This window comes from Toxotes jaculatrix, chromosome 5 (assembly GCF_017976425.1).
Source record: "Toxotes jaculatrix isolate fToxJac2 chromosome 5, fToxJac2.pri, whole genome shotgun sequence".
Lineage (NCBI taxonomy): Eukaryota > Metazoa > Chordata > Actinopteri > Toxotidae > Toxotes > Toxotes jaculatrix.
Genome location: NC_054398.1, coordinates 25,783,948 through 25,810,484, shown reverse-complemented (window position 1 = coordinate 25,810,484; position 26,537 = coordinate 25,783,948). Strand labels below are relative to the sequence as shown.

At 43.7% G+C, this 26,537-nt stretch overlaps 1 protein-coding gene across 1 annotated transcript in view; it reads left to right on the top strand.

The window, feature by feature from the left end:
- Window positions 1-2,566: 2,566 nt before the first annotated feature.
- cttnbp2 (cortactin binding protein 2) overlaps window positions 2,567-26,537 on the top strand; it is a 106,886-nt gene continuing 82,915 nt past the window's right edge. Inside the window, exons 1-2 of the mRNA XM_041038621.1 lie at window positions 2,567-2,980; window positions 9,227-9,334. Of these exons, the coding sequence (XP_040894555.1) occupies window positions 2,900-2,980; window positions 9,227-9,334 (189 nt within the window). The 5' untranslated portion in view covers window positions 2,567-2,899. The remainder of the gene's footprint in view (window positions 2,981-9,226; window positions 9,335-26,537) is intronic.

Sequence of the window (26,537 nt, the reverse complement as noted above, 5' to 3'; positions counted from 1 at the left end):
GGATGACAAGGAACGTCTGAGTTCCTTGAATTTACACCGACTTATTGTTTTTGTCTAACAGAGATTCACCTCCTCGCCAGAAAACATCTGCATTAGTTATTTGTTCAAATGCTTAAAGCAATGTGCATTTTCACCTCTTGTGGTCGTGGGAGTGATGACTTTCCTGTCTCAGAAGCAGAAACACACATAAAAAAGATGTTGTCTAAAATCCACAAAACCTCTGGGGGTTGGATTCATAGTGTTTGCATAGTGTTCAGAGTCCAGAAGACATGTACTGTGTTCTCTCTGCCTGTGCCATTGCTGTCACTGCAGCAAAGAAAAGCACTTTCTGAGGAAAACATGTTCATGAAAACGATAAATTATAACAGATAATCACAAAACTTCTTATTGAACAAATGAATCTCAAACTTTTTCTTTTCAGGTCACAGACGCCTTCAGCTGAAGAGACGAGGGGGGTTGTTGTTTCCAGGTCGGTGCCACATCTCTGGAGTCCCCCTTAATCACAGGCTAAGGACGAGCTTTCTTTCGGGAGCGGAATTGTCTCCACATGACAGCTCCATCTCCGCTGATCTGCCTCCGATTTAGACACGAGACTGGGATTTGACACATGACAAGACAGTAAGAAAAAAAGATCTCTGTGGGAAGCACAGGAATTCACATCTGAAATTCCCCTGTGGATCACTGAAAACTGAGCGACAGCCTTCTGCAGATCCGTGTGTGGGATTAAGGGAACGTAAAACATCATGAAAAAAAAGGCTTTTGAGAAGCAGCGTGGGGTGAAAACAAATCATTTTTAATGTTTTGAGGTGAGGGGCTGTCAAGATTTCAGTGTCACCAAGTCATTAGTGAGCCGTTCACACTCAAAACAGATCTATTTCAACACATCCATATATGTTTTTTAAATTTCCTGCTACAATACAGCTGCTGTTGGATGGAAACCTTGCAGGTTAAAGATGTCAACTGGTCTGCCAAAAAGAGAAAAGGCTTTGTTCTTATTCTGACAACTGTGGATTTCCTAGTCTGTCCAATATGTTTGAAACATTTTCCTGAGTGTAAAGGTCATGGACAGCTTTTTTTATAAACCCCCAGAGAAGCCTGTAATCAATTTAAGATAAACCCCCCCCCCCCCCCCCCCCCCCCCCCACAATGATACAGTCAAGTTTCTTGAAAATATACGCAGGTGAACCACGTGTTAGCGCTCATGTGAGGGAGAAATTACACATCCCTCAGGTCAACACATGGCCAAACTCTCAGCGCAACCAGGGAATGTCTATCGTGCAACATCTGACCTAAATAGAGACTTAACAACCTCATTCTGGACGACCAGGCTGGATCAGCCTCCGCTAATCCTAAATGCCACATCTGGGAGCTGAGAGGGCCCCTATCCTCTCTCTGCTTTTCTGGGATAAACAGACCCAGAGCTGAGAGATTTGAAGTCTGAGCGACAACTCGTGTAAGATTAACATTGGTTTCACTTTATAGGCAGTCAAATAAGATGGCCTGCAATGTGAGTGTATATTACACAGAGACGTCTTGTCTTGTCAACGTTTGTGTTTTCTGAGAGAGCCATTTAAACCAACATAATCTGCCTGTATATGTTCATTTTCTGTAGCTATGGTGGGTGAGGACAGATGATGCCTCAGTCCTAAAAGACAAGGACCCTAAGATGCATTACATTACATTCAAGTGGCTTGGAATAAGGGCATTCAAACCCAATACAACATCAGTAATCGTGTTCAGGGCTGCAGCACACACACGTGGAGTTTTAATGTACTTTTCCTCCTCCCTTTAGAAGCGAGCATGTAAAAACAGACCACGTCAGACCTAATCTGAGTGTTTGTTCATGGGACCCACGTGAGATTGTGTGACAGATTTTGCTTGTGGGTGTTTTTGAGTGCAGGGGAACAAAAGCTGTGATATTTTTTAAACAGAAACACTCAGCATGGCAGACTTCAACTGAAACAGAGAAATGTGAAATTATAAGAAGTCAGAGGGAAATAATGGAATTTTTTTTTTCATTATATGACAGGATGCATTGTTTAAACTACAAAACAGTTATATAATAGAGAATTAGATTCACTATGACCACCACCAACCTGCAGTAATAAGATTCTTACATTACTCTTTAAAACTGACATATAACAATAACACACTGACAAGGGTCACTGCACATGAGTTCTTTTATTTTCAAGGAATACTTCTGCAAAATTTTGAGGGTAATAGTTATTTTGGATTATTTTTACATTGTGGAACTGCAATTTTACTTCCCCCCAAGAACTGTGGAACTTCTGTTCCACAATGTTGTGTTGTGTTTTGGGCTCTTGGCCTCAGTATTTCTAAAATGCTGGCTAGGGCCGTGCATGATGTTGTAGCCTTCATGCTTAAATAAATAAAACTAAATAAAATAAAACCTTCAAAAATATATTTTAATGATTTATGTAAATTAAGCGTTTTTTCACTTATTTTCAAACATCTTTATTCACCTTTGTCACTGCATAGGTGCACACGCCGCTTGAGGTCCCCGAACCTCCGTTTGGGAACCACTCACCGGCTTACTTTACAGCTACAGAGGCCGACAAATGCTGTTGTCAATCAGTCTGTCGGGTCGCACCTCCTTTCCAGTTGGGAGCGCACAGGGGCTGCATCTGGATTTTACGCGTCGGTCGGTCCACGCCTACAAGACAGCACGCTCCCCCTCCCGCTGCAGCCCGCGCACTCGGCTGTGGGCTTTTCACGGCGGAGACCTGTCCTCCTCTCTCCATTTACAGCTCCTTCAGTTTGTCAGATTTCATCTCTCTTTCCTTTCAATGGCCGTCCGTGGCGTGGTTTGCATTCAGCAGCGCAATAGTTAATAAGTGCCGGATGCGCCCTCACTCCAGCAGACCGCTACAGTACGAAGATGGCGTCGGAGGGAGCCAGCGGAGAGCAGCCTCCTCCGGTACAAACACTGGCAGCCGCCGTGCTGGGAAGTGTCGACACGGTAAGACGCGCTGGTTCCACAGAATACGACATCTACACACGGGTGTGTTTTAATCGGCGTGGCTCTGAGCTGGTCTCCGGGAAAACAGGGACAAATGCAGTGCGCATCTATTTCGCACAGGCTCGTGAAGCAACAGCGGTGGCCAGCGGGAGCCTCGCGACAATGTCTGGAGGAAAACAAGGGGTTGTTCTCGGTTTGAGGTGATAAATAACAGAGAATTGAACCCTAAAGGCCTCCTACACAGGCAGATCAGTGCGCTGTTTTCATCCTGTGCATCACAGTGAGCTCTTTTGTTCGCCTCTACCGGCTGCTTTGGACCTTCGTCCCGCAGTTGTAACGTTATCCTGCGCCGGATCGAAGAAAAACCGTCGCTGCCTACACAGGTTGTAGCTCATATACATTACAGTAAATGGGTCTAATACACGGAGACTGGAAATCAGAGTCACATCTGAAAATAGAAGCTTCATCAAGTGATTGTTTATTTCCATGTTTGAAGGTGTAAACATTTAAAATTCCACCTTTGTTTTTGTGTTTTTGTTTTGTTTTTTTTCCTGCATGTGTTATTCACTCGGCCTGTGGAGCTGATTGTGGCATGGAAATGTTTTTTCCTCCACCAATCAGTTCTGCATGAATCCTCACAGGCTTCCATAAACTGGAAGAGATCACCTTACAGAGCTGAGTCCTTCCACAGGTTTGCACAGATTGTCAGACCAAGACAAGTCAAGCAGTACAAAGTGTGTGTGTGTGTGTAAAAGTGGTCCTTTGTTGAGCTTCACGTTTACACACACCTAGTTGTGACTTCTCAAGTGTGCCCCCTTGGCTTGTTGTGCCGTGGCAGCGGTTCGCCACCCCTCTGTGCAAATTGATCATTCTGTTGCCCCAGCCTGGAGAAGGGGGGCGGGGGGGGGGGGGGGGGGGGGGGGATAAACCTTCCCTTCTCCTAGCTGTCTCCATGATCCATCCTGTCAGACTGTTGTTATCGACCTGACAACGAATGCAGCATGGACAGTGATGTTTTCGCAGCTTGAGTTTTTGTCCTCGTTCTGTGTTATTGAGCTTTACCTTTGTACCACATCCAGTGAAATAACAACAAAAAAAGCACTTGTTTGGAGCTGAGATTGGAGAGGGAGGCGGGCTGAAGTGTTTGGAGTTGCTGGAATAGAAAGCAGCCACGGTCCCTGAGGTGGGTGGGCGGGTGGAGTGTGGGTGTAGAGGTGGGGGTGGGCTTGAGCGGTGAGCTGAGGAGATGGTAGAGAGAGAGGTGGGAGAAGAGCTGCGGGGGTGGATGGAGGGCAGAGGCAGTGTGGTGGAGGAGGGGGTGGAGGCCCCCGTTCACCAGACACCTTTCTAAATTGGTCTTAATTTCAGTGACTCAGCTGGCATAGCTGGGAGTACCGTGTCAGAAGCTCTCAGAACTGCCTCGAGGCTACTTTACATGTAGCGGCGAGGCGAACAGGTGCTCCAGAGACATGGGAGCCAGGCAGGCTCCTCGGCTCATCCGTCGCTCTGCCAGCACTTCCTTCTCCGGGCTCCAGCCAACAAAAAGGGGGCTTCCGCCTGCAGGTCTGCCCTCTCCCCCCCACCAACATCATGCCTGCCGTGGTTAAATAAAGCACTTTGCTCTTTGCTCACCCCTGTGAGACTCTCCGTTGTTGGCCCAAGGTGGGGGGAAGTTTCTCGTTTGTGAGGACTCTGAAGGACCGGCCCTCATGGTTCCAGAGAGGGGTCAGAGGTCAATGAAAGGCACTCTGCTGGTCACCCTCCTACTCATTTACCAGAATACATGTTAATGTGGCAGACAGCGTGTCTGCAACCTGTTCTGCTGAAGTCAAAGTAAAACATGGGTCTCATTGGGGTTTTTTTTTGTTTTTTTTACCATGTGGGGCTGATGACATCTGAGGACGAGGAGTCCAACCAGACAAGAAACTCAAGCAGTTAGATGATTAGACAACGTGTCAACTAACCTCCTGTGGGCCATATTAAGCTGCAACTGTCATTGCATAGAGGAATTGTGTGTGTACAGCTATGGCATGTGTGTTTAGGAAGAGGGTGCTCAGATTCTTAGATTCTTTGCGATGGGCAGGCTGGGTAACAAATTTCACATTTCCCCCCTTTTTTTCATTCCAGATTAGTTTGGTAAAAAGTGCGGGTCCATATTGAACCTGATCGTCAGACCGTTTGTGTTCCTTGTCCCATTAGACTCCCAATGAAATGAAGTTCATATAAAATGTTCCTGTAACAGACTGGACTGATGGTTTTAAAAGTTTAAAAACAAATGGACCCTTGTTTTAGGGGAAAAACATATTTTTTCCTTTAAATTTGACAGATTTTTCAGCTCCATCTTCAAGCCGTGTTTTATTGCCTGGCTGGACTATTGTGTAATGGACTCCTGAAAGTGGCCACCAGTGGTTATGTGGGATATGCTGCCATGGTGGAGGAGTGCCATTAACATGAGTGGCTGTAATGTCATCGCTTCTTCTTCCTGACAACAAAATTTCTGTGCTCTGATATGAGAGGCGGGTGGGGTGGGGGCAGGGGGGGTTCACATTACCCTGTAAACAAGCGGTAGAGGTCATCAGCAAATTACAGGGATTTGCTGCTGTTCTTTGTTTTATGTGATATTAAGTTGTGAATATCTTTAGATTTTGGTCCGTTGATAGAAACATGCTATGGGATGCTGTGATCTAGGGTTCTGAACTTTGTTAGTAATAAGTCCCTATTGAGCCTGGCATCGTAAAACATGGACAAATAAATCCCAAAACCCTCTGAATTCCACAAGAGCTAAATGAGTTTTGTGGTAATTTAGTTGAACCAACGCTATAATTATTTGATTTTCCTCCAACTTGGTGGCATTTTCCTTGTAACCTATGGTAACCCCCTCACCGGCGTTGGTTTACAGGCTGTCATATCGCTGGCGGTATCAGGACATGAGTCTGTGAGAAACACACAGTCCTGAGCAGGCGTTTGCCAGCAGGACACGGTGGAGGAGCTTTCACAGAGCAAACCGTTCCCTTCCCTTGTGGCTCGGAGTGAAATGACACAGGTCTTATTAAGTGGACCGGGGGCTAACAGCGAGCCTCTGAATGCCGGCCAGGCTGCTCGTGCCCTTGGCGCACAGCTCATGGCTCATGGAACAAATTAGTGTTCGCTTGCCTCACCTGCTCACTGTGCTGAAATGCCAGAGACAGAGAGAGAGAGAGAGAGAGAGAGTGTGAGTGTTACACCCCCACCCTCACCTCACCTCACCTCACCCACCGCCCAAGGCCCCATGACAGGCCAGAGTGGCTCAGGGTTGCCGTCCATCAAGGGTCCCTGAGTCGTCCAGCTCTCAGAGTGGTGAAAATGCTGCCGGGAAAAAAGGGGAGGGGAGGGGAGAGTTCGGGGATCGATTGGAAAGCTCGATGCGAATGAATCAATCCCTTGGAATCTCTCCTGCTCTTATTTCCAGGCTTTGCCGTGATCGCATCACAGTAGAAACGTGGTTCGACTAAACTGAAACATGTGATTGACTTTCCAGCTCCTTGTTCTGAAAAGAAAAAGGTCCTCATCGGAGCGAGCAGGCACAAAACTTGCTTTGTTAAAAGATGATTTCTTGAAAACACGGGTGGATGTTTCAGCACCTGCCTTGAGAAAGCTCTTCTGGCTAAAACACCACATTTTTAAAGAAGGGGGACAGAGAGAGAGAGAGAGAGAGAGCGAGCGTTGGCTTGTTTGTTCATATGGATTTATTACCACTGTTCCAGTTGTTTGAGCATGAACTTTTCCCCCTTTGCGGTGAAATAAACACTGTCACAGGATCGAGTAAAGGACACGTAGAAGGCAGCAGCTTGTAGAAAACTCAGACCGGCCTGTTCAAAGTCACATTCTGTGTGAGGAAACCTCCTGAGATGTGTGTGTGTGTGTGTGTGTGTGTGTGTGTGTGTGTGTGTGTGTGTGTGTGTGACTCCTTGATGAAATGGAACAGTCCTGGCTGAGCTTTCGATGTCGGGCCTGTAAATCAGGCCTAAATGGCGGGCTGACAACTGAATTTCACCAGAATGAGAAGGTATCAATCGGCCTGATGTGCACCACAACTCTTCACATCCTCCACGTGCCTCTTTGGTTTATTAAGGTTTCACTGAACAAACAGCCTTGTGAAAAGCTTCCACATATTGGGAATGCAGCTGGATGTGGCTTTCTCAGCAGATGGCTGCAGTAGTCGCCAACACTGTAACTGGAAATTCTTCTGTCACCAAGCTCTGGCCTTATCTTTTGGCCTCTCTGTGTGAATATGTCTTTTTTCTTTTCTTTTTTTTTTCGCTGTCCAGCCAAGAATTTTTCTCGTTTTCCTCACTTGGGTCTTTCTTTGAATGAGCACAAAGACTTTTAAGGTTCCTTAACACAACAATTTGACGCTCAGTGTTGGAATGCCGACCAACCAGACGCGGTTGTGGTGTTCAGAGCTGTGACTGGGAAAACACAGGAAACTCACTCTGAATAGGAATCACTGTCCCAAAATCATGATGTCACAACAAAAATGCCTCTTGGTTTATTGTAGAATTTTCCATCTCAGTAACAGAAAGGCTAAGCTGCTGTCACATACCTGATGTTTTGACAGTGAGTCATTGAAATGTCCCTCAGTGACTTTTTCTACCTCATTTTTTACTTTGTTCCTCAACTCAACAATAAAAAGCAAATGTGCAATAACCCAGTGGAAGATGCAATACCAAAGAATAAAAATACTTCCAGTCTAAAATGTGACTTATAAACTAAATATATCAGCATTATAAGCAAAATGTCAAAGTCAAAAGTAAGAGTAGTCACCGGGCAGAATAGTCCCTTCCAGATTATTATGTTACTATACCATTAAAGGCTGAAACTATTTATTATATTTTATTCTGTTAAGCTGCTGATTATTTTCACAGTTGACCATTTGGCCTAAAAAAATCCTCAGAAATTAATGACACACACATTTAATGACTGACGTGATCAATTAATTGAGCCCACTGTATATACAGTGTTATATTCATTGACTGTTTGTATTATTACAGAATTAAGAGGCAAGAAGCATTTTAATACTGAAGCTGGTTTTGCTGTATGTACTTTTAGCTGGTTGAACTGTGATAATGCTCCCCTCTTACAAGCGGACTATACATTTGTTTTATTTCAATTCTGAAATCTGAATAACTGTTTTTTACGTTGGCTGTAAAAAAAAAAAAAGTCTTTAATATTGTTAAAATGAAACAAGTCATTTTAACGTGGTGTGTTCATCGATAATTTTAAAAACAATCATTATTTTTAAATGGGCAAAATCATCAAAGGAAAGTGTCATATTTGAGTTGAAACCTTTTTTTTATTTTTATATTTTTATAGCACAACATGATTCATAATCAGACAAAATATTGGGGATTAAATAGACTTTAGCCAAAACAAGTCATGCCTTCTTCTTATGACCAGACAAGACCGAGGCAACACACAGCCATTTCACTTCGTATAAATAGACCAGAAAAAGCTTTTAATTGACATGAGGGGAAGCATGAAGTGGTCTGGTCATTCCCAGTTACAATCATCTCCACCCGTTCGCCCTGCAGTCGCTGCTGACCAAATAGGTGCTTAATGACCTAGCTAAATGTAATTAGACCTTAATAGCTTCGAGGTAGGACCAGACATCTAGCCTAATTTGAGGGCAGCACTTAATGAGACCAGTTTGAGACTGGGAGTAAGAAGTGTATTTGTCATGTAAGAAACTTTTTTCCCTCTTGGCGGAGTCGTCACAAAGTGGGCGCAGTGTTGGATGGATGATTTGTTTTTGATCGTACCACATGACTTGGCCAGTTTTGGGTTGTAGTTGCACAGGCAGTTATTTTCATCACCATCTACAGTGTATAAGAATTTTATGATTGATAGTCAAAGCTTTGAGATCAAGGCACAAAATAAGTCTTGGCTTCAAACGCTGGAACTTTGGAAGACGTCCACACTGCTGATATAGATAAAGTTTTCAATACATTTCTGCAGAGGCTGAGGTCTGTAGAGCTTGTGCCCATCAGTTACATTGAAAGTGTGTCAGGAGAGGATCTCTTAATGGCCAGGATAAATGGGAGGAATTACTGTAGCAAGCAAAGTCTGGATCAGCACTAATGTGGGCCCTGGACTTATTCTAAGAAAGACAAACTGTGAAAGTTTCCTTTGAGCTTTTGACATCCAGTCCTAATTTAAAAATGAACCGTTTGTATGATTCTGACATGCTGTTTCTGGTCTGTGTTGCAGAAATGTGAGTTCAACATGGATAACCTGAGCAAGCCAGAGCTGCTCACCCTGCTGAGTATCATGGAGGGAGAGCTGGAGGCCCGAGACCTGGTCATAGAGGCCCTGAGGGTGAGTCCGGACAACACAGACACGCTCCTGTACTGGCTAAACCACTGTCATCACAGCTGCTGTGGGGTTAATCAGACACAACCTATTTGGAGCATATTTCCCCTTGTGAAACGGCTGGAGATGAGATGATTAGCTGTGATTGTGACCCAGAATTGAGTTGCTATCACTTGCTTTAATGAAACATGAATGGTCACAAATTCTGCTAAATGAATGCGATATCACAAGATCTGAGTCGGTGGCTTTATCCCAGAAATGTGCGGAACACTTGTGTGACCACGATGAAAGACTCTGCCCCACTGTTTCTTTCTTTCCTTTGTAATTACCCGCTGATAAGCAGTCTCTCTAATTGCCTTTGTTGGATGGGAGCTGACTGAGCGACTGGTTAGCACTCTGTTTCCTGCCAGAAAGGCCAGTGTGATCCAGTCCTTGTGTCCGTCCAGCACCACCTGCTTAACTAGCGGTAATAAAGAGATGATTGAAGCTGGTTCTGGCTCCTGTTGTTCCTTCGTGCCTATTGAAAACCAATGAGGAAGGATAAATGGTGAAATGGTTTGTATTTGCCAGTGGAAATCTGAGGAGCTGTTGTGCATTATTTTGACAGGTGTTGCTATTATTTTTCCCACCCCGTTCAGATCAATGAGGGTAGGCTAAACCACAGACAGACCTCTTTGTATAATGCAGTGCAGTTCAACCGCACCACAAATGATAATGCAGTTAAATAAACACCTCTTTAACACAGTTTCATCAAACTGAACATTACAACCTGCATGAAGGGAGGATTTATTGCAGGACTGTTGTATTAGACTACATTGGTTTGAGGGCTCCGTGATGACAGGACGAAGAAGGCTGTGATGAGTTTAAATGGATGACGGATTGATCTGTGGTTACTGAATACTGATGTTGTCACAGATGATGACTCGGTGGCGTCCTGGAGAACCTGCCTCGCCCTTGCGTTGGAGGTCGCTCGCTCTCCGCAGGGGCAGGAATGCCGAGTTATTTCCGAACAAACCCTTGCAGGTCCCTCTCTCTCTGTCTGCAGTTCTGTATTTAGGTCGCCTCAGCTGGTCCATGCTCTACTTTAAGGCCGTCCTCTCAGGCTTTTTTAAATCAGCTCTTAATGTGCGAGTCATTCACAGAGTTGGGACAGAAGGAGAGAGAGGTGCTCTTATGAAATGTCACATTTTAGTTTAAGGCTTTGTAGTTGATTTCTCTGAAACGACACATAGAGCCTCAGTGTCTTGCTCTGGTGCGCTCCGAACACTGTACACATGTTTTGGGGATTGAACCGGTGACCTTTTGTTTGTGCGGCAGCCTTCCTTAGCCATCCTTATTGCTTTTGACACACTGTTCATCCTGCAGATATTTTGTCCAGTTTTCCTGATATTGAGCCATTTGTTTGGCTTTACACTCCTCGATCTCGCTGATATTGAAGTGCACTTAGTGACTTCCTACCTCACCCGGCATTACAGCCTTGGCTTCAGACAGTAATTTGAATCTTTATCCTTTCCTTCTCCCTTTTTGCAGCGATCCTCCTCCTCCTCCTTTTTTTTTTTTTTTTTTATTCAGATCCTTCAGCTAAGCTTCGTCTATCCTTTCTGCTGTCTCCCTTTCTTTAAATTGAGGACAGTCTGTGCCCTGGTGTCACCTCTTCCCTGTTCCCTTTGTGTTTCTGATATTTGTTGTTTTTCGGTTCCACCCTCACTGCCTCTTCACCCGTGTTTACTGCTGGCATGAAGAGTCCCTGCAGGCCCCATTCCCCCCCCCCCCCCCGTGGATGGATATCCTAACCAGGTTTCAATGAAATAAGCCTCCTCTCTGCTGCCCCCACGGCTCTCGCAAAAACACAATGAGCCTGTTTGTTCTGTTGCAGACAAGCCCCATCTGAGAGAGTGAGAGAGAGAGAGAGATAGGGAGGCAGACAGGAGGAGGAACTGGGATTGAAGATGGGGGAGATGAATAAAAAAAGCGACAGAGTTAAGAAAGATAGATGTAGAGTGAGAGGGCCCGGGTCGTCGGTTCGAATCAGAGCCAAGGCAATTGAGGGTGTGTGCGATGCAGAAAGATCCAGTGAAAAATGGAGGCCTGATATCGGCTCTGACAAAGCAGGACAGTGTGACAGAGAGGATTAAGCCAACTCCCCCATGCATTCGCTTTCCAGTTCTTTCTCCAACCCCCCCCCCCCCCCCCCCCCCCCCCCTCCCCAAACGGCCCGAAGAAAAGCATCATCTGGGCGCCAGCTGCAGGGCTATCAGTTTCAGTGGACAACACTGTCCCTACTTTATAAAATCAAAGCACAAATCAAGCTAACCAGCCGTATAAGTCAGCATTTCCAAAACACCTCACAGTGGCTCAGTTACAGAGCTACACGGGGAACTGAACCCTCGGCCCCCTGACAGTTTTAGTTCAGGTCCTGTGTCTACACACTAACCATTCCCCCATCATACTACTTTACTGCTCCCACACCAAAAGCTTGAACCAAACTTTCATGGCTTGGCACAGCTACACCGATTGTTTGTGGTGTTTGGGTGTTACTAAGAGGCTTTGGTGCCGCAGATTAATTAGCGTGTGGCTGAAGCTCGCTGAGCTGTTGTATCAGGTTTCATCCTGGAGAAAAAGAAAGGAGGCCGTAAGCAGATTAGCCGAACGACAGAGATATCACATGATTACCGTGGCCGATGGCTACACAAGTCACCCATTCTTCTGCGCTTTTCAGAGGGCTTTTGGAGACTGCATCCTCACCCAGTTCTCAGAGCTGAAAAGAAAGAGTTTTATTGGTATCGACAAGCCACAGGCGTAAGGTCCATTTCTAATATAATGTAGCTGCTTTCACTATTTTACAAACGGTAGATCTCGGGCAAGTGATGGCTGAGTAGCTGCCCGAGTCAAAGCGGATAAAGTTGATTGCCAGAACCCAGATTAAGTCTTTGGCTGATGGCCAGTGGTAATTTCCCACCAACACAAAGGAGTTGTTTTACGAAGACACTGTGTTTAAAGCCACTTCAGTGTTGATGCTGTACAAAGGAGGCAAGTAGAAAATTTCAAGGTAATCAAAGCTCTTCCAGAGCCTGTGGTGGACTGGTAGCTGACTTTGATTTCTGAAATGGGTGAACAAAATGTCTTAAGACCTAGATATGGATAGAACAAGGCACTGACATCACCAGGTCAGCAGTTCTTGTTTTTCTGTTTAATTGAAGCTAAAAATCATGCACACGCTCTACTAAGACGTCCTGGACAGTTGGACAGTTTGTCAAACGGTTTCTAAGTGGTGGGCAGTGATGTTCTGTGAGCCTCGGTCTCAGTGGGAGAGAGTTATTGTACAGACGGAGGTGTCCAGATTGGATGTCTGTGCTTTTGTGAAAATGACTTCATGGCTGCAGCTTAGCGACCAGCCAGTTAGACTCTCTGTAGACCAGCTTTAGATGAGTGTTACAGCGCGTTTTGATAATGAAATTGTTTCGAATCGATAATGAAAATAATCGTCAGCTCTGCTTTCTTGACTTCCTTCACTTTGCAGCATTCGAAAACCTTTCGGGTGGTGGTGTGCGCTGCCACCACGGATTCACAACGAATGGCATCTTCTTACATCTCCAGTGTTTTGAGTCCATGTGTTTGTGTGTAACAGGGCACAAGTGGTTGTAGCCAAAACTGTACTTGCTGTTAGTGGATTATCCTGGGGAAATAAAATAGTGAAGGTTGGTGGTGCCGTTCCCGTGGCAGCTGCATGCTTGAAATGTCACGAAAACACGCGGTTCTTTTGCTCCTGAATAAACCATAAACAAATGGCTTTTCTCTGTTACAATGAATGAGCGTTGTTCTTGAGGTGCATTGCAGAAACTGAGAAACGCTGTCGGCGTTTCTGCCCACCCGCGTCCGGCCTCTTGCGGACAAGCCTCCTCGGGAGTCATGTGATCTGCCATATGACTCAGAGAGCTCTCGGAGCTGCTGTCAGCACTGGGTTCATACATGCTTAGCACAACACAACACATGCCCCGAGCCATCAGGCTTTCTCCAACGTCACGTTATCTCCGACCATCTAGCTATTTAAGGCATGCCCTGTTGCTGGGCTTTTCCATGTCTCCCCTCCCCATACACACTCAGCAGTGTTTGTCTTCTTCTCTGTCTCTGTTCGTCTCTTTTTGTTCCTGTAAATCTTTGTATTTTGGACGTCCTGGCCTTTCTCTATCTGTCACTCACTGTCTCTTACTGCTTCTTTGTTTCTATCTCTGTTCTTATCTTTTCGGGCAGACCCTGTGGCAGCTCATTACTCATCATTACTGTCTTTCTTGCAGCCTTTCTCTTGCTGTATCTCTCCCTCTCTTTGGGCTGCACAATTAATCCGAAATATATTAAAAAATCACAGTGAGCTCCCTGAGCCATAAGAAGCTGTACTTTTTCCTGAAAGGCAGAGGGATGCTTCAGAAAGCTTCCCCAAGGAGTTCAATTATGTGCTGTGCAAAATTTGTAACTCTACAAATCAATGGAAGGTTTTTTTTTTTTTTTTTTCATTTTATTCAAATCCAACAAAATACTGGGCTGTATTATAATCATCTCCACCTGATCCATCTTTTTCAGAACATTGTCTAGATATTGGAAGTGAAATAGGGATGAAAAAGCCCTTCAACCAAGAAAAGAAATTATTTTTTGTCAGTACGCTGCGCAGAGCGTGTGTTGGCATCATTGTCGGTGAGAGGCCCTATTTCCAAGGCATTTTTGAATAAAAAATTGATTTGAAAACACTATACAAACTTCACAAAATCATCGGTATGAGTGAATATGCAAATGTAATGCAAAGTCTTCTGAATTCACCAAAGGGTGAAGAAACTGGTGTGTGTGTGTGTCCTCTACGTCCTCTGTTTTTCATGGTCCACAAGCAGGTCTACACTTCTTGGGTTAACCCTCTCTCTCTCCAGACACACACACACACACACACACACACACACACACACTCTCACAAACCAATCAGCATCCTGCTCTGATCGGTTGGCTGCCTAGCAACCAGACCCCCCAACCTGGACCCTCCTTCAGAAGCTCACAGGCTCGTGTTTCACTGCCACCCACTGACATGCCGCTTCGGAATGAGGCTAAAAAGACTCAGTCCATCTTCTTCACCACCAACCCCCCGCCCCCCACCCCCCCATTTCAGGGGAGGTGGTATCACCGGGACGTCTCATTTCTTATGTCAGTCTTTTTTTTTTTTTTTTTTGTTCTCTCTTTGTTGGGCTGGTTTTTGAAGTGCTGTCAGTCAGAGCAGAAGACGGATTCACTCCCGGGGGGATGGACTGTCTCATAGTTGAAAGAGCATGTCTGAGTGTGTGTGTTTGTGAGTGCGCATTTTCAATTAATCAATTATGCGTTTATATAAAATGAAAATGTCAGTGAAAGTAGTGAAAATGCCCTTTTTCTTTGGCATTTTTCGCTCGAGGAAATGGTTCAAACAAGAGCCGCAGCGATTAGTGAATTAATAAATTAATTCTGTCGATCGACAAAATTAACATTTGCTGCTTAAAGTTTCTTAGATGTTGTCATTTGCTGCTTTTCTGGTTGAATTAAACAGTTTAAATAGTATTTTCGATATTTCATAGATCCACGCAATCAACAGAAAATTTGATGAAGCCGATGATGAACCTGGCTCAGCGTCATCCCGCTTCGTTGGCATGTGCAGATCACTTTTTAACATGAACACTGTGCTTCTGCTGTTTACCTTGTGATCGCTGTGACAAAAGATACAGTGAGTGCCGGCGTGATAATTTGATAACAGTGTGGTGTTGTGTGATAAGCCTTCACACTCCTTGTCTCACTCCTACACGAATCGGTGTGCTTCCATCAACACAGCCACCTGCCTTTTCTTTTTCCCTTTTACACAGAAAAGAACTGTTCTTGAGTCTGTAATGTACAGACCGAGGAGAAAAGGCATAATGAATGGCTTAGCACAACTGGGTCTGATTGAAATAGATTCTAGACTTTTTTTCTGAGCAATCTTTTCAGTGGTACTTATTTATGAGACGCCCTCATACACCGTGATAAGAGTTGTTTGGCTAATATTTTATTACCTTCATTAGAATAATATTTTAATACCATTGCGTGCATCTGTTGGTCATTTCATTGTGTGTTATATAATTGTCTGAGAAGGCTTTTCTTTACTGTCTCCATCCTAACAAAGACTCACAGTGGTAGAAACATTTAAAACCATTAAAATGTCTGATTGAATAAAGGCTTTTACATAATCCACCCTGTCTCCTCGCTCTTGTGTTAGAGCGTACGAGGAACGTTTTCTGTCAGTCATCCTTTTACGGAGCACCTTAATGTCCTTAAAGCCTTTACTGCATGTGAAACAGGCCTTTGGATTCTTTATGTGCTTTGTGGTCCACTAATTGTACGTATTTAAATGTTTTTCTGTGCCTGTCTCCTGTCCTGTGTACTTGGTGCTTCTTTTTTGTGTACTTGCATGTGTGATTCCATGTCGTGTGTGTGTGTGTGTGTGTGCGTGTGCGTGTGCGTGTGCGTGTCTTCGCTGTGTGTGTCCTGCGCACACAGAAAATCTTCACTGTGAAATGAAGCGATTGGTGAAGTGCTTAGGAAGTAGGTCATAGCAACCATCCCTCTCTCTCTCTCTCTCTCTTAATCCTCTCTCTCCCCCTCACTGTAACCCCCCCCCATATAGACCTATATTTCACTCTTCAGCCTCCCGTCTCTCTCCCCATTCTTTACATAATTATATAACATATGTCGTTTGCTGGAGGCTTTTATCTAAAGTGCCTCACGGTGCTGCGAGTGCATACAGCTCATGGCCGTACGGCCCCGGTGGGAGTCGAACCCCCAACCCTGGCAGTGATCAGCGCCTTGCTCTGTCTGTTTCCCTGCCGTGGGAGTGTGAGATGTTCTTGTGAAGTCGGACACTCGACTGTATGTGTTTGTGTTTCTGGGTCAAAAAATCAAAATCAAACATGGAAGGAATGAAGTGTCAGATTTTTCTGGCTGCTCATCGCTTAGAAAAACATGCACAGTGTTATCAGAGTTCGTTACTGTATGAGAGAATTCAGCGGGAGGGAGCCAGAGTTGGGATTTTAATGTTATTAATTACTTGTCTTGAGTTTCCCACAACTTAGGTTTACATCTTTAAAAATGTTTTTTTTTTTGTCCAAAGACATTTAGAAAAAAGATTTAACAGAGCAGAGCATCAAATCCTCAGTCAAGAAGCTGGAATCAGAGAAAGTTAAATTTTTTAACTTAAAAAAGCAATATGAACAACAAATGAATGATAATTGATAAATAACGTCCTGATGAATCAACTAATGGTTTCCCTCCTGCTCATGTCTGAAAGATGCTCTGAGCGGCTTCACTTTCTTTGTGGCTCCATATGGAAGAGAAATTGAAAATCCTGCAGCTTCACTGTCCCTGCTGATCTGTGATGCTCATAAGGAACCAGAGAGGAAAATACCCCATGTTGGCAGGTTTAACGTCCTCTGGTTGTTAAGTTTTTCACATCTGTCACATCTCAACTGCTGGGGATGAGACACTTCTCTCTGCTTTAGCGTCCTCAGTCTGATGAGACCTTTTTAATATCTTGGCAAAAACAGCTGTAAGTGAAGTATAGATTCAGCTGCGAGTTGTCGCATTGACCCGCAGCCCTGGTAGAGTTAGTGCTTTGCCCAGTGGCCATAATCTGTTTTTTCTCCTCTTTGTTTTTCTTCTGCTTTCACTCTGCAGAGAGATATGATGCCATCCTGACAGTCCTGTAATAAGCCCTCCATCATGAAGGTTATAATGTTCGTTCTTTAACTGACGTTTCAGAGAGGTGATGATTCCACTGTGGTCGTTTTGGAGGAAGCAGTTTGTGGTGCTGTTTGTTCACAGAGGTGTTGTTTGTTGTTATTTAGCCCAGCTTCGTTGATTTGAATAGGGCGGACAAAATAATTACACCTAATTAACACCTGTCAGAATAACTCAATACAGTGCAACAACACCACAAACGGCAGCCTCCAACATGGCCACAAAGTTGAATCAACACATCTCGACAACAGATTCAACAAAATTCAACATTATAACCTTCATGAAGGAGGAATTATTGCTGGACTGCTGTATTCGTTTTAGCAAGGTGTACCTAATAAAGTGCCAGCTGAGTGCATATATTATTTATGTGTATGTGTTATGTGTATTTCATGAAGTAGATCAGTCCAAAATCCCGCTGTTCCACTCTTCCCTCTGGTGTTTGTCTCTCTCAGCCTCTCTCTCTCTCCCTTTCTCTCTCCCAGGGTCTCTCGGTCAGTTGATTTGATGACATGGCTGCTGTTTGATGTGAGCTGAAAGCGTCATGAATACTCTAACTCACACACACACGCACACACGGCCGCTCCACGTGATGAGGTGGGGAATGAAATGAGAGATGGTGACGCAAACGCAAAAATAGTCAACTCCGCTGGCCTTACCTGACCCTGTCCGCAGGAATTATCGAAGTTAAATCTCCCGACGCTTGTACAATAGTTTCCACCTGTAACAAGACATCAAGTCTCTTCGAATTTAGGAAGTGTTCGGACACTTTCTGACACTTGTGAGAGGCGTGAAACCTGGTTTGTCATTTTTCAGTCTGACGGTCGGTTGGTTTGTTTCTGTCAGCGGTTGAAGCAGAACAGAGGAATTGAGGCTGGTTATTGTAACACATGTACTTTGCTAAGTTAATGTTGCAAAATGTAAAATAAACAGCATTTCATAAGCATTCGAAATATCATCACACATACATGATGATTGAAAACTGCTTGTGTATGAAATAACCTGAGAGGAACATCTGTGTTTCAGAACCAACAGGCTCATAACTCAGACAAAAAAAAAGCTCAAAAGACGTTTTTGTCATTTATTCACTAAGTTGATTAATCCAAAAAGCACAAATGAAAATAGCTTTTCGTTGCATCCCTAAGAGAAAACCCTCCAGTTACAGACAAATCTCTGTGGTCTCATTATAAACACTCCCTCACACCTTTATTTGCCATGTGTACAATCTGATGCAATCCAGTACAACAGCTCTGCCACATGTTCTTCTGTCACAAAAATGGACAGTTTTTTATTAAAACCTCACAGAGGTGACATTTGGTGGTGTCGTTGTACTGGACTATATTATATAGAAATGTGTTTTGTAAACAGGATGGACCAAAACATTAGAAACATGTACTCTGGTTCACCACCGCTGCAAAGAACAACCTTAATAATAAACATATGAATAGTTAAAGTAACGTCTCTGTGAAGGTGTCAACCAAAACTGAAATTAGACTTTATGGCTCTACCTCATAAAGTGGCCATGGAGCGTAATATCTTCATAATGCTCAACCCCAGCAGATGCTATTTCAGTGAACTGACATTTTGACAAGTGGCTGCCGTCAACTTCATCCCAACGACAGACTGTGGTGTAACTGACCAGCAACAGGACACATTTTTACTGTAAAGATGATCTCTTATTCACTCTCTCACACCCATTGTCGCTCACTCTTTCACTCACGTACAGGTACTATTCTCTCTTCTTTAGCTCTCTACGTGAAATAACGTTTGTCGTTTTCAGCCTGTTAACCTGCTTTTCGCTCACTGCTGCTGCTGCTGCTGATGTAGCCAGAGGCAGCAGAGAGAGAAGCGTGGGAGGTTTTTCCAGCTGCAGCTCCACAAGAACACGACAGATAAAACTTTACTGCCATTAGCTGTGGTAAGATGCAATTAATACATCACAAAACAACACCCATTATGACACTGGATATTAGTAGTGGTGTCACCAGTGAGACTCTGAGGGAGGTTTAATGTGCCCAAAATGAAAGATTTAATGAATTACATATGTTGGTGTCTATTTAGATCTTTTCATGATTTTATTCTGCTGTTCTACAGCTCAACACATTTATTTTTCCGAATCAGTGTAGACTTACAAGCACTTTTCCCAGATGAGCGCTGAGGGTGAATCATAACTATGCTGAACACTAATTAATGGTTCATTATGTTATGATGTAGATTAAATACCATCAGAAGTAAATAGATAAAGATATACTGGTGTCTCCACCACAGTTCATAACTTAATAACTGAATGTAGTAGATTCTTACCAAAAGATTTGAACTCTCAAATGTTTCATCAGTATATTCAGTATTATCCAGAATGTAATGATCATAAATGGAGGCTTTTTCCGCTTCTACTCTGCATTTTACTTTGTAATTCACTGTTTTTTAATTTGAAAGGATTCACTTTGTTGCTTCATGGTGCAAAACAGGAAGAAGCCTTCCAAAATAAAAGTTTAGCTAATAAAAGTTTAGTTTAGCTTATAAAATTTACGTTAACAACAATGTTAGGACAAAAAGCTCATGTACAGTGTCACTACATGCTGATCTTTTTCAGTAAAAGCGAGTGCAACAGTGCAACATCCTTTTTATGACTAGAGCCGACAGGGTTTATGGGAAATGTGGTCTTAATTTTTATATGCAGCAACACCAGCAATTCCACCAGTGAGACATGGAGGGTACCAGTCATTAACATTTACACCAGGATATCATCATTAATTTAACAATGATTCTCTAATGAGGAAAGTCATTTGCAAACAGTCGAAACTGCTTTTTATGTTTTAGTCCTTTCAGTTATGGCCTTTCTTTTTTTTTTTTTTTTTTAGCTGTTATCACATGGGTTAAAATGATCAGGCTCGTCCCTGCTGAAGTGCCCTTGAGCAAAACAGTGAACCACCCACCTGCTGCAGAGAGTCCACTCCCGGCCTCTCTCGGTGCAGTCTAACACCTGAGGTGAATGTACTGGTGCGTGTCACAGAGCGTTTTGCCAAGAAGCAGATTCCTCGAGCTTCTGTGTGAGATGGTGACAGAAAGATGGCGGCTGAGCCGCAACATGTGTGAAATGAAAGGGAGGGAGGTGTGTGAGAGGCTGTGAGTGGAAGAGACGCTCTAATCTAAATGTCAAAGAACGCCTCTGAGTCATTACAAAATGGAGGCCTGCTCAGGCCTGGGATATCGACGGAGTGGGATTGTGAGCTGATGCCAAGCGAACGCAGGAGGTTAGAGAGACGGCTCCAAAGATATGAGGGATTTTTTGGTTGCTTCATCTGTCAGTCGGTTGGTTGGTTCACCACTTACCTAAATGTCGATGTGAATATGTGTCTGCCACACTGAAATAACAGACCTGTAGTCTAATTAATCTGACATAGCTTTTTTGTCAGGACTGTGTTGAGCCAAATACTGGAGCCCCTGATTCAAGCTTAAATTTTTTGATGAGGCATGAATGAAAGATTAACTGGGAGAGTGTGACTGTAGAGATCAGATGGATCACAAAACCACAAAACACTCCACTTCAAATTGTACAGAGTGGAACGTCTTCCCTCACAGAAGATCTTTGGCTGAGCACAGAGACCGGGTTCCTGAGAGCACTTTATCCAGGCAACAAACAAATTTAATTTTGTTCTTTTATCGAGTTACTCACGGGAATTAAGCCTGACTAATGACAACTGATGTGACCTACTTCGCCTGCTAAAACTGAGAAGCTGCTACCCGGATATTTTTTGCAGAAAAATTTGATGCAGCATCCACAGATATACAGATGACCTGAGCAAAGCATGAAGGCTGGTAGAAAACTGCTGGTGTGAAAGAGTGAATCTGTGCGAGTGTGAAAATGGGAAAAGAAAAAAAAAAGAGCACTGAAAGGTTAAGAAATAAAGAAACGGTGCAGTTTTTAGCACGTTCACAGTTGTTTTAACCACTATCCAGTCCTGCGGTTCCTCATTGTGAGAGGTTTTAGTTTAGTCAGTGTGGGAATAAGGGCCTCTGCCTCCTTTTCTGTTTCAGCCATTAATCGATTACGCCCCTCTCCAGCACGACTTACTGTCTCCCTGTTGGCTTCGCAGTAATGCATTGTAGCGAAAGCAATTAAATTTACAAGCATTCAGCAGCTACTACAGCACTCCATCTGCATTTTTGTGCTCTCATAGTCGCCATTCCTCTCCAAGGCAACGGCCCTAACAAGCACCCTGTGCTCCCCTCCATCTCCACTTCTGTGTTGCTCATGGTGCGATCTTCGGTGCTGTTCTGTTCAGGGTGAACCAGGGTGCTTTTTGCCCCTGGGGGGGCTGGAGGTCGTGACTGATGTGGGTGAAGAAAGTGCTGTTGAGGGGGCTGTGAGTTCTGCTTCAACACAGCCGCTGCTTTGTCTAGACATCGAGTTCCTCAGCAACACTGGCGGCTGTGTTCTTGCCCTTGACAGCAATTTTTTGGTGAGATCCGCAGAAAACAGGGTTTCTGTGGGGGGGGGGGTTCACTCGTGTTTGTTGCTTCTTGTCGCCAAGCATTTTTGTAAGGGACAGCAGGTCACACCTGTGCAGTTTGTACAGACCAGGGTTTAGCTTCTTACTTTGATTTTAGTGGTTTCCTGTGCAGATGTTGTTTACTTGTGTGTCCCAAGTGAGAATCAGACTCTTAAATTTGGAACTTTTAATGCATAGTTTTATCAGATTCATCTATACACAAATACAGCTGTTGTTCCATGGAAGGTTTATGACTTTGGGAAAGTGAGTGGGGCGTACATACGTACTGTGCACAGGCTGGTGTAGAGAAATGCTTTCCACCACCTCGTGTTCTGCTCACGGACCTTAGAGTTTGGCTTCTGTTAAATCTTACGAGTTAATCACAGATTTCTACGTCACACAAATGGAATTAAATGTGAATATGAGAGGTGGGAGTTAATGCGTGGCTCTGAGGAGGAGTTGGTTGCATCTTGTAAGTTTTTGTTATTTTTTTTTCACTAAATGTTTAATTTCTTTTTTTTTAAACATCAAAAAACGGTGAAAAGAAACAGAAAAACTGCATTTGGTAAACTGCACTTGATAATTCAGACAGAAAATTCGTCCTCTAAGACCTGACATATTTGTTCATTTTGCAGAATTATTCATTAGAGAACATCCTTGCTGCTTCTCTTCTTTAAGTCAGTGGTTCTCATACTGGTGGCATTTAGGCCCCATTGTAGGCTTTAATTCCATCCAGCTCATTTCGTTAATTAGTTCCTCCTCCCTGGATAAAGACCTGCTAATCAGCGGAATCAGTCAGTGTGGTGGTTTGTTGGAATGAAAAACCTGCAGACTCCGGGGCCTTAATGGCACAGAGCTGAGAGTAACTGTTTCAGAGCGTGCCAGCTCTTCTCTGTCCGACTGACACAGATTAGAGGGCGTACCTGCTGCTTCGGCCCAGCCGGTGTGCTCGTGACCCTCTGTTTCACACCAGAGTTGGTTCTTGCCTCGCCAACCGGGCCGTGTGGCAAGACCGGATCACGGTGCCAGAGTTATTTGGATGCCCAGGTCCTGGCAGCTGAGTCGGGATGGAGCGTGGTGTGAGTAAAGCTCTGTCCTGCAGAAATTCTGATTCTGATTCATGATAATGAACTGAGTACTTCTCCGCATAAACACTTGGTTGCCAGTCAAACTGGAAAATGAATCAGTTGTAATTCCAGGGATTTACTTGCACAAATATTTGAGAAGTTTTATCCCAGAGTGAGATAAATGCCAAGAGAAAATGTGTGAACACTCACACTTTAAATAAGAGGAAAATATATGGTATATCAATGAGGTTTAAAGTAGTAAAAGGTCCCTTAATATGGAATTATATAGTTGATAAACTGAGAATGTTTGATAATCCATTAAAGACTAAAATCATTTATGAGGCAAAAATACCAAACACAATGATTTTCTCTGTTTTATATTACTGTAAAATCTTTTGGTCAGAAAGAACTGACAATGTGAGTGACATCACTTTGGGCTGTGGGAAATTTCCAATGGAATTTCTCACTTTTTTTAAAGACATTTTAAAATCACTTAACAGAAATAACAATCGACAGATCAAACAATAAAGAACCTAATTGTTTCCAGCAGCCATATACCAAGAGGTTTAATGAAGATTTAACGTAACTTCGATGTCAAACACCCCACAAACCTTGATTTAATAAAAATTGTTTTCCAACTTCATTGTGTTCCATCGAGCCGAATACTGGAGAAGACGTTAAGAGCAGTTTATGGTCAAGCCAATGCCTTTTAGCCGCTGTTTTCACCACAAGCCGTCATCGTTGGGGTTGATTTAATTCTGCCCTTCCCAGGCTGTTTTAATTCAGCTCTGTGAGATGTTGTTTTTAACAGTGCCAGGAGGCACCGCGTCATTACAGCGTGGTCTCTTTATGGGAAGCCCTGCTATGTACATTAGAGGTTTTTTGACGGGAGGAGGCATTAGAAAGGGACGGAGGGGGTGTTATGAGCGCATGTTGAGCCGATGTTGAGTCACCAAAGAGTTTTCTCCTGTGTGTGTTTCTTTGTGTTTCTAACTTTGTGAGGACCAAACTGACTTTCAGTCTGCAGAGCGATTACAGTTTGGCCTGTTCTTATCACCGTCAGGGCCGCGAGACAAGGGTTTAGGGGTTAAGGCTGGAATTAAGTTTAAGTTGACATATACATAACGTGAAGATGAGGTTATGAGTCAATGAAAAAAGAAAGAAGAAGAAGGAGAAGAAAATTTCTCAGGTGTCATATTGAAAATGGGTTGCGTGTTTCATGTATGAGTTTTTGGATGACGAAGAGAAAAGTGTGGTGACACAGAACACATTCATGATGAATGATTCACTTTCCCGAATATTAAAGTAAAGTTTGACCTCTTTCACATTTCAGACGGACATTAATCTGCAGCTGCAGTTCAACCAGGAGAGACGCGACTCACTTAAAGAGTCATTCAGTTCTTTTATTTGACTTGGTGTCCACAGTAGGAAACACTTAAGACACAGATGAGGACTCTCTGGCGTTTAGACCCAATCATGACATCATTGGTTTAAGGGGGTAGTGACAGCAAGAGGAGGACTGGAAAAATATCCCAGTGGAGTCTAGTCACTGGTGGTGGTGGTGGTGGTGAAGGGCTGAAGATCTGGATGGATGTGATGTGGAGCAGGGGCTTCTGATGAGCTCAGTGGATGGAAATGGTTGCGTGTTTATTAGGTACACTAGGTCTAGAAAAACAAATATAATCTAAAACAGTGGCTCCCCCACCTTTGTTCTGATTGTGAGCCCTTAAAACAAACCAGTGGCTTATTGTGATTCCTTGATTACAGTGTTTAACAAGAAAAAAGCAAAAATATGTTCTGTCCACCAGAGTCTACTGTTTCACCTGAGGGTGAGAAAAATGTTCCCGTCCACACGGACAGGACCTCCCTACCTCCTCTCTCCTCACTCTAATAACCTCTTATCTGAGAATGAAGAATCCTTTCTACCTGTCTCCTCTGCTGTTCTTGCTCTTACACCTCTTTATCTCACCTGTTCATTTCAGTATGACCGAGCGCGTCGCTGTGACTCTGATTTTTGTCTCTTGCACCGTCTGTAATGGAGTAACTGAGTCATATTCTATTGTGGCACTCATTAGTAGGTATTGTGAATTATAACATTTGTTCATGACACAAAATGTAATATTCTCTGGTGCTGTAGCAGCTGATGCAGGTGGGAGGTTTCTAATGATGTGATCCTGCAGCTTGTATGAAAGTCTCTTCTCTCCTGCTCATTGCCCTTTATAGGGGACCTCAGGCCAATCAATAGTATTGACTGAATATTCCCTGTGTGTGTGTGACATTTTCTGAGCAGCTGGAAGGGAAATTGTGATCTAATGAACACGTGGTGGTCTAGAGGAGTGATGGTCCTGATTGGGACAAATCTGTGTTTTAAAGTGACAGTTTGAAATGAGGAAAAAGGAAGAACTGCAAACGTATTTATGTGTAAGGAAAAAAGAAACTGTTCTGCCAAAGTGATGTATGTCATATCAGTGCCCACGCTCACAACCTTAATCTGTCTGAGTGGGCAGCGGCTGTGGAGACTTTCAGTCCAAAGTGTCTCCGGGTTTTCGGTCATTATCTCCATCTTCAGCCCACGACATGCTGCCGCTGCTCTTTTCCGCAACTTGTAATTCATTGACTATGTTTAACAGCAACCTAATGATCTGTCAGTTGGACTGATTTGGTCTAATTCCTGAAAGAGCTGAGATTCACACACCTCAGCGTGAAACGTCTCTGAGCGAAGACTCTGACTTCCTTCCTTTCTGCTTCCTTGCACGTCACTTTGGATGAAAGAAAAGGCTGAAGTGTGAAATGCTGGTAGAAAATCTCGTCAGTCCTCACGAGAGCGGCTGTGCAGGCCCGGTCTGAGGAGGTGGTGTCTGTTCAGGGCTGTTAGTCACTGGGACGTTCAGCAGGAGCCCACACCCGCCGCCCCAGACATCAGCCCCAGTCACAGCTGATGGCTAGCTGTGGAAGGGCTGATCCATTTTTATTAAAAATCCATAACATGTTTGAAGCTTCGGTTCCTTAATCAATGACATTACAAATCACCACTTGTGAGAACACTGAGGTTTCCCTGAGGTTGTATTTTGAACAACTGAATAGTAAAAACATTCTTTGGTTACAGCAATAATGAGCAACTCGAAGAAGAAACCCTGGACTCTGAGACACTGTGATGGAGAATATCCATAAATTTTGTTTAATTTTATAACATTAATTCAAGTTTTCCCATAGAAAATTGGTCAGTGGACGTGGTAAAGAGGTAAATAATCCCCTCTCTTGCCATTATAATATCCTTAAAACCCAAGATGGTCTCTTATTTTATCCAACCCGCAGTCCAAAAACCCAGACATTCAGTGTAAAAACAAAAAAACACCAAATCCTCATATTTGAGAAGCTGATTAATGGATTATCAGGAATAATTTATCAGTCATTTCAGTTTTATATAAAAACAAAACAAAACAAAACAAAACAAAACAAAAAAACATGCTCTAAAAAAAACAAGGTTTGTTGCTGAGTCCTCTTGCTACAGTTTGGGAATGTAAACAGTGAACTCACACTCAGAGCTCAGGCCTGTTTGGAACATGCAGCAGTCTTTCCCAGGGTGACAGCTGACCTCCAGCCATGACCAAAATGTCCTATAAAAAGCGCTTGGTTTGGTGGTTGTGGAAGTTGTGGAGGTTGTGGCATTTTTGCTCATTACCAGCCGCTGTGGCAGGTAACCCCTCATTCAGACGTCCTGTTTTTTCTCCAAAAGTGTAATTTCTGGTAAAACGGTGAAACTTCAGCTTTTCAGCAGCCGCTGTGGCCTTTTGACAAACAATTTGATTTCTTGCCTGGAGCATCGTGGTGTTGTTTTTCGGTCTATATTTGTCTTTGTGATGGGGCAGCTTGTGT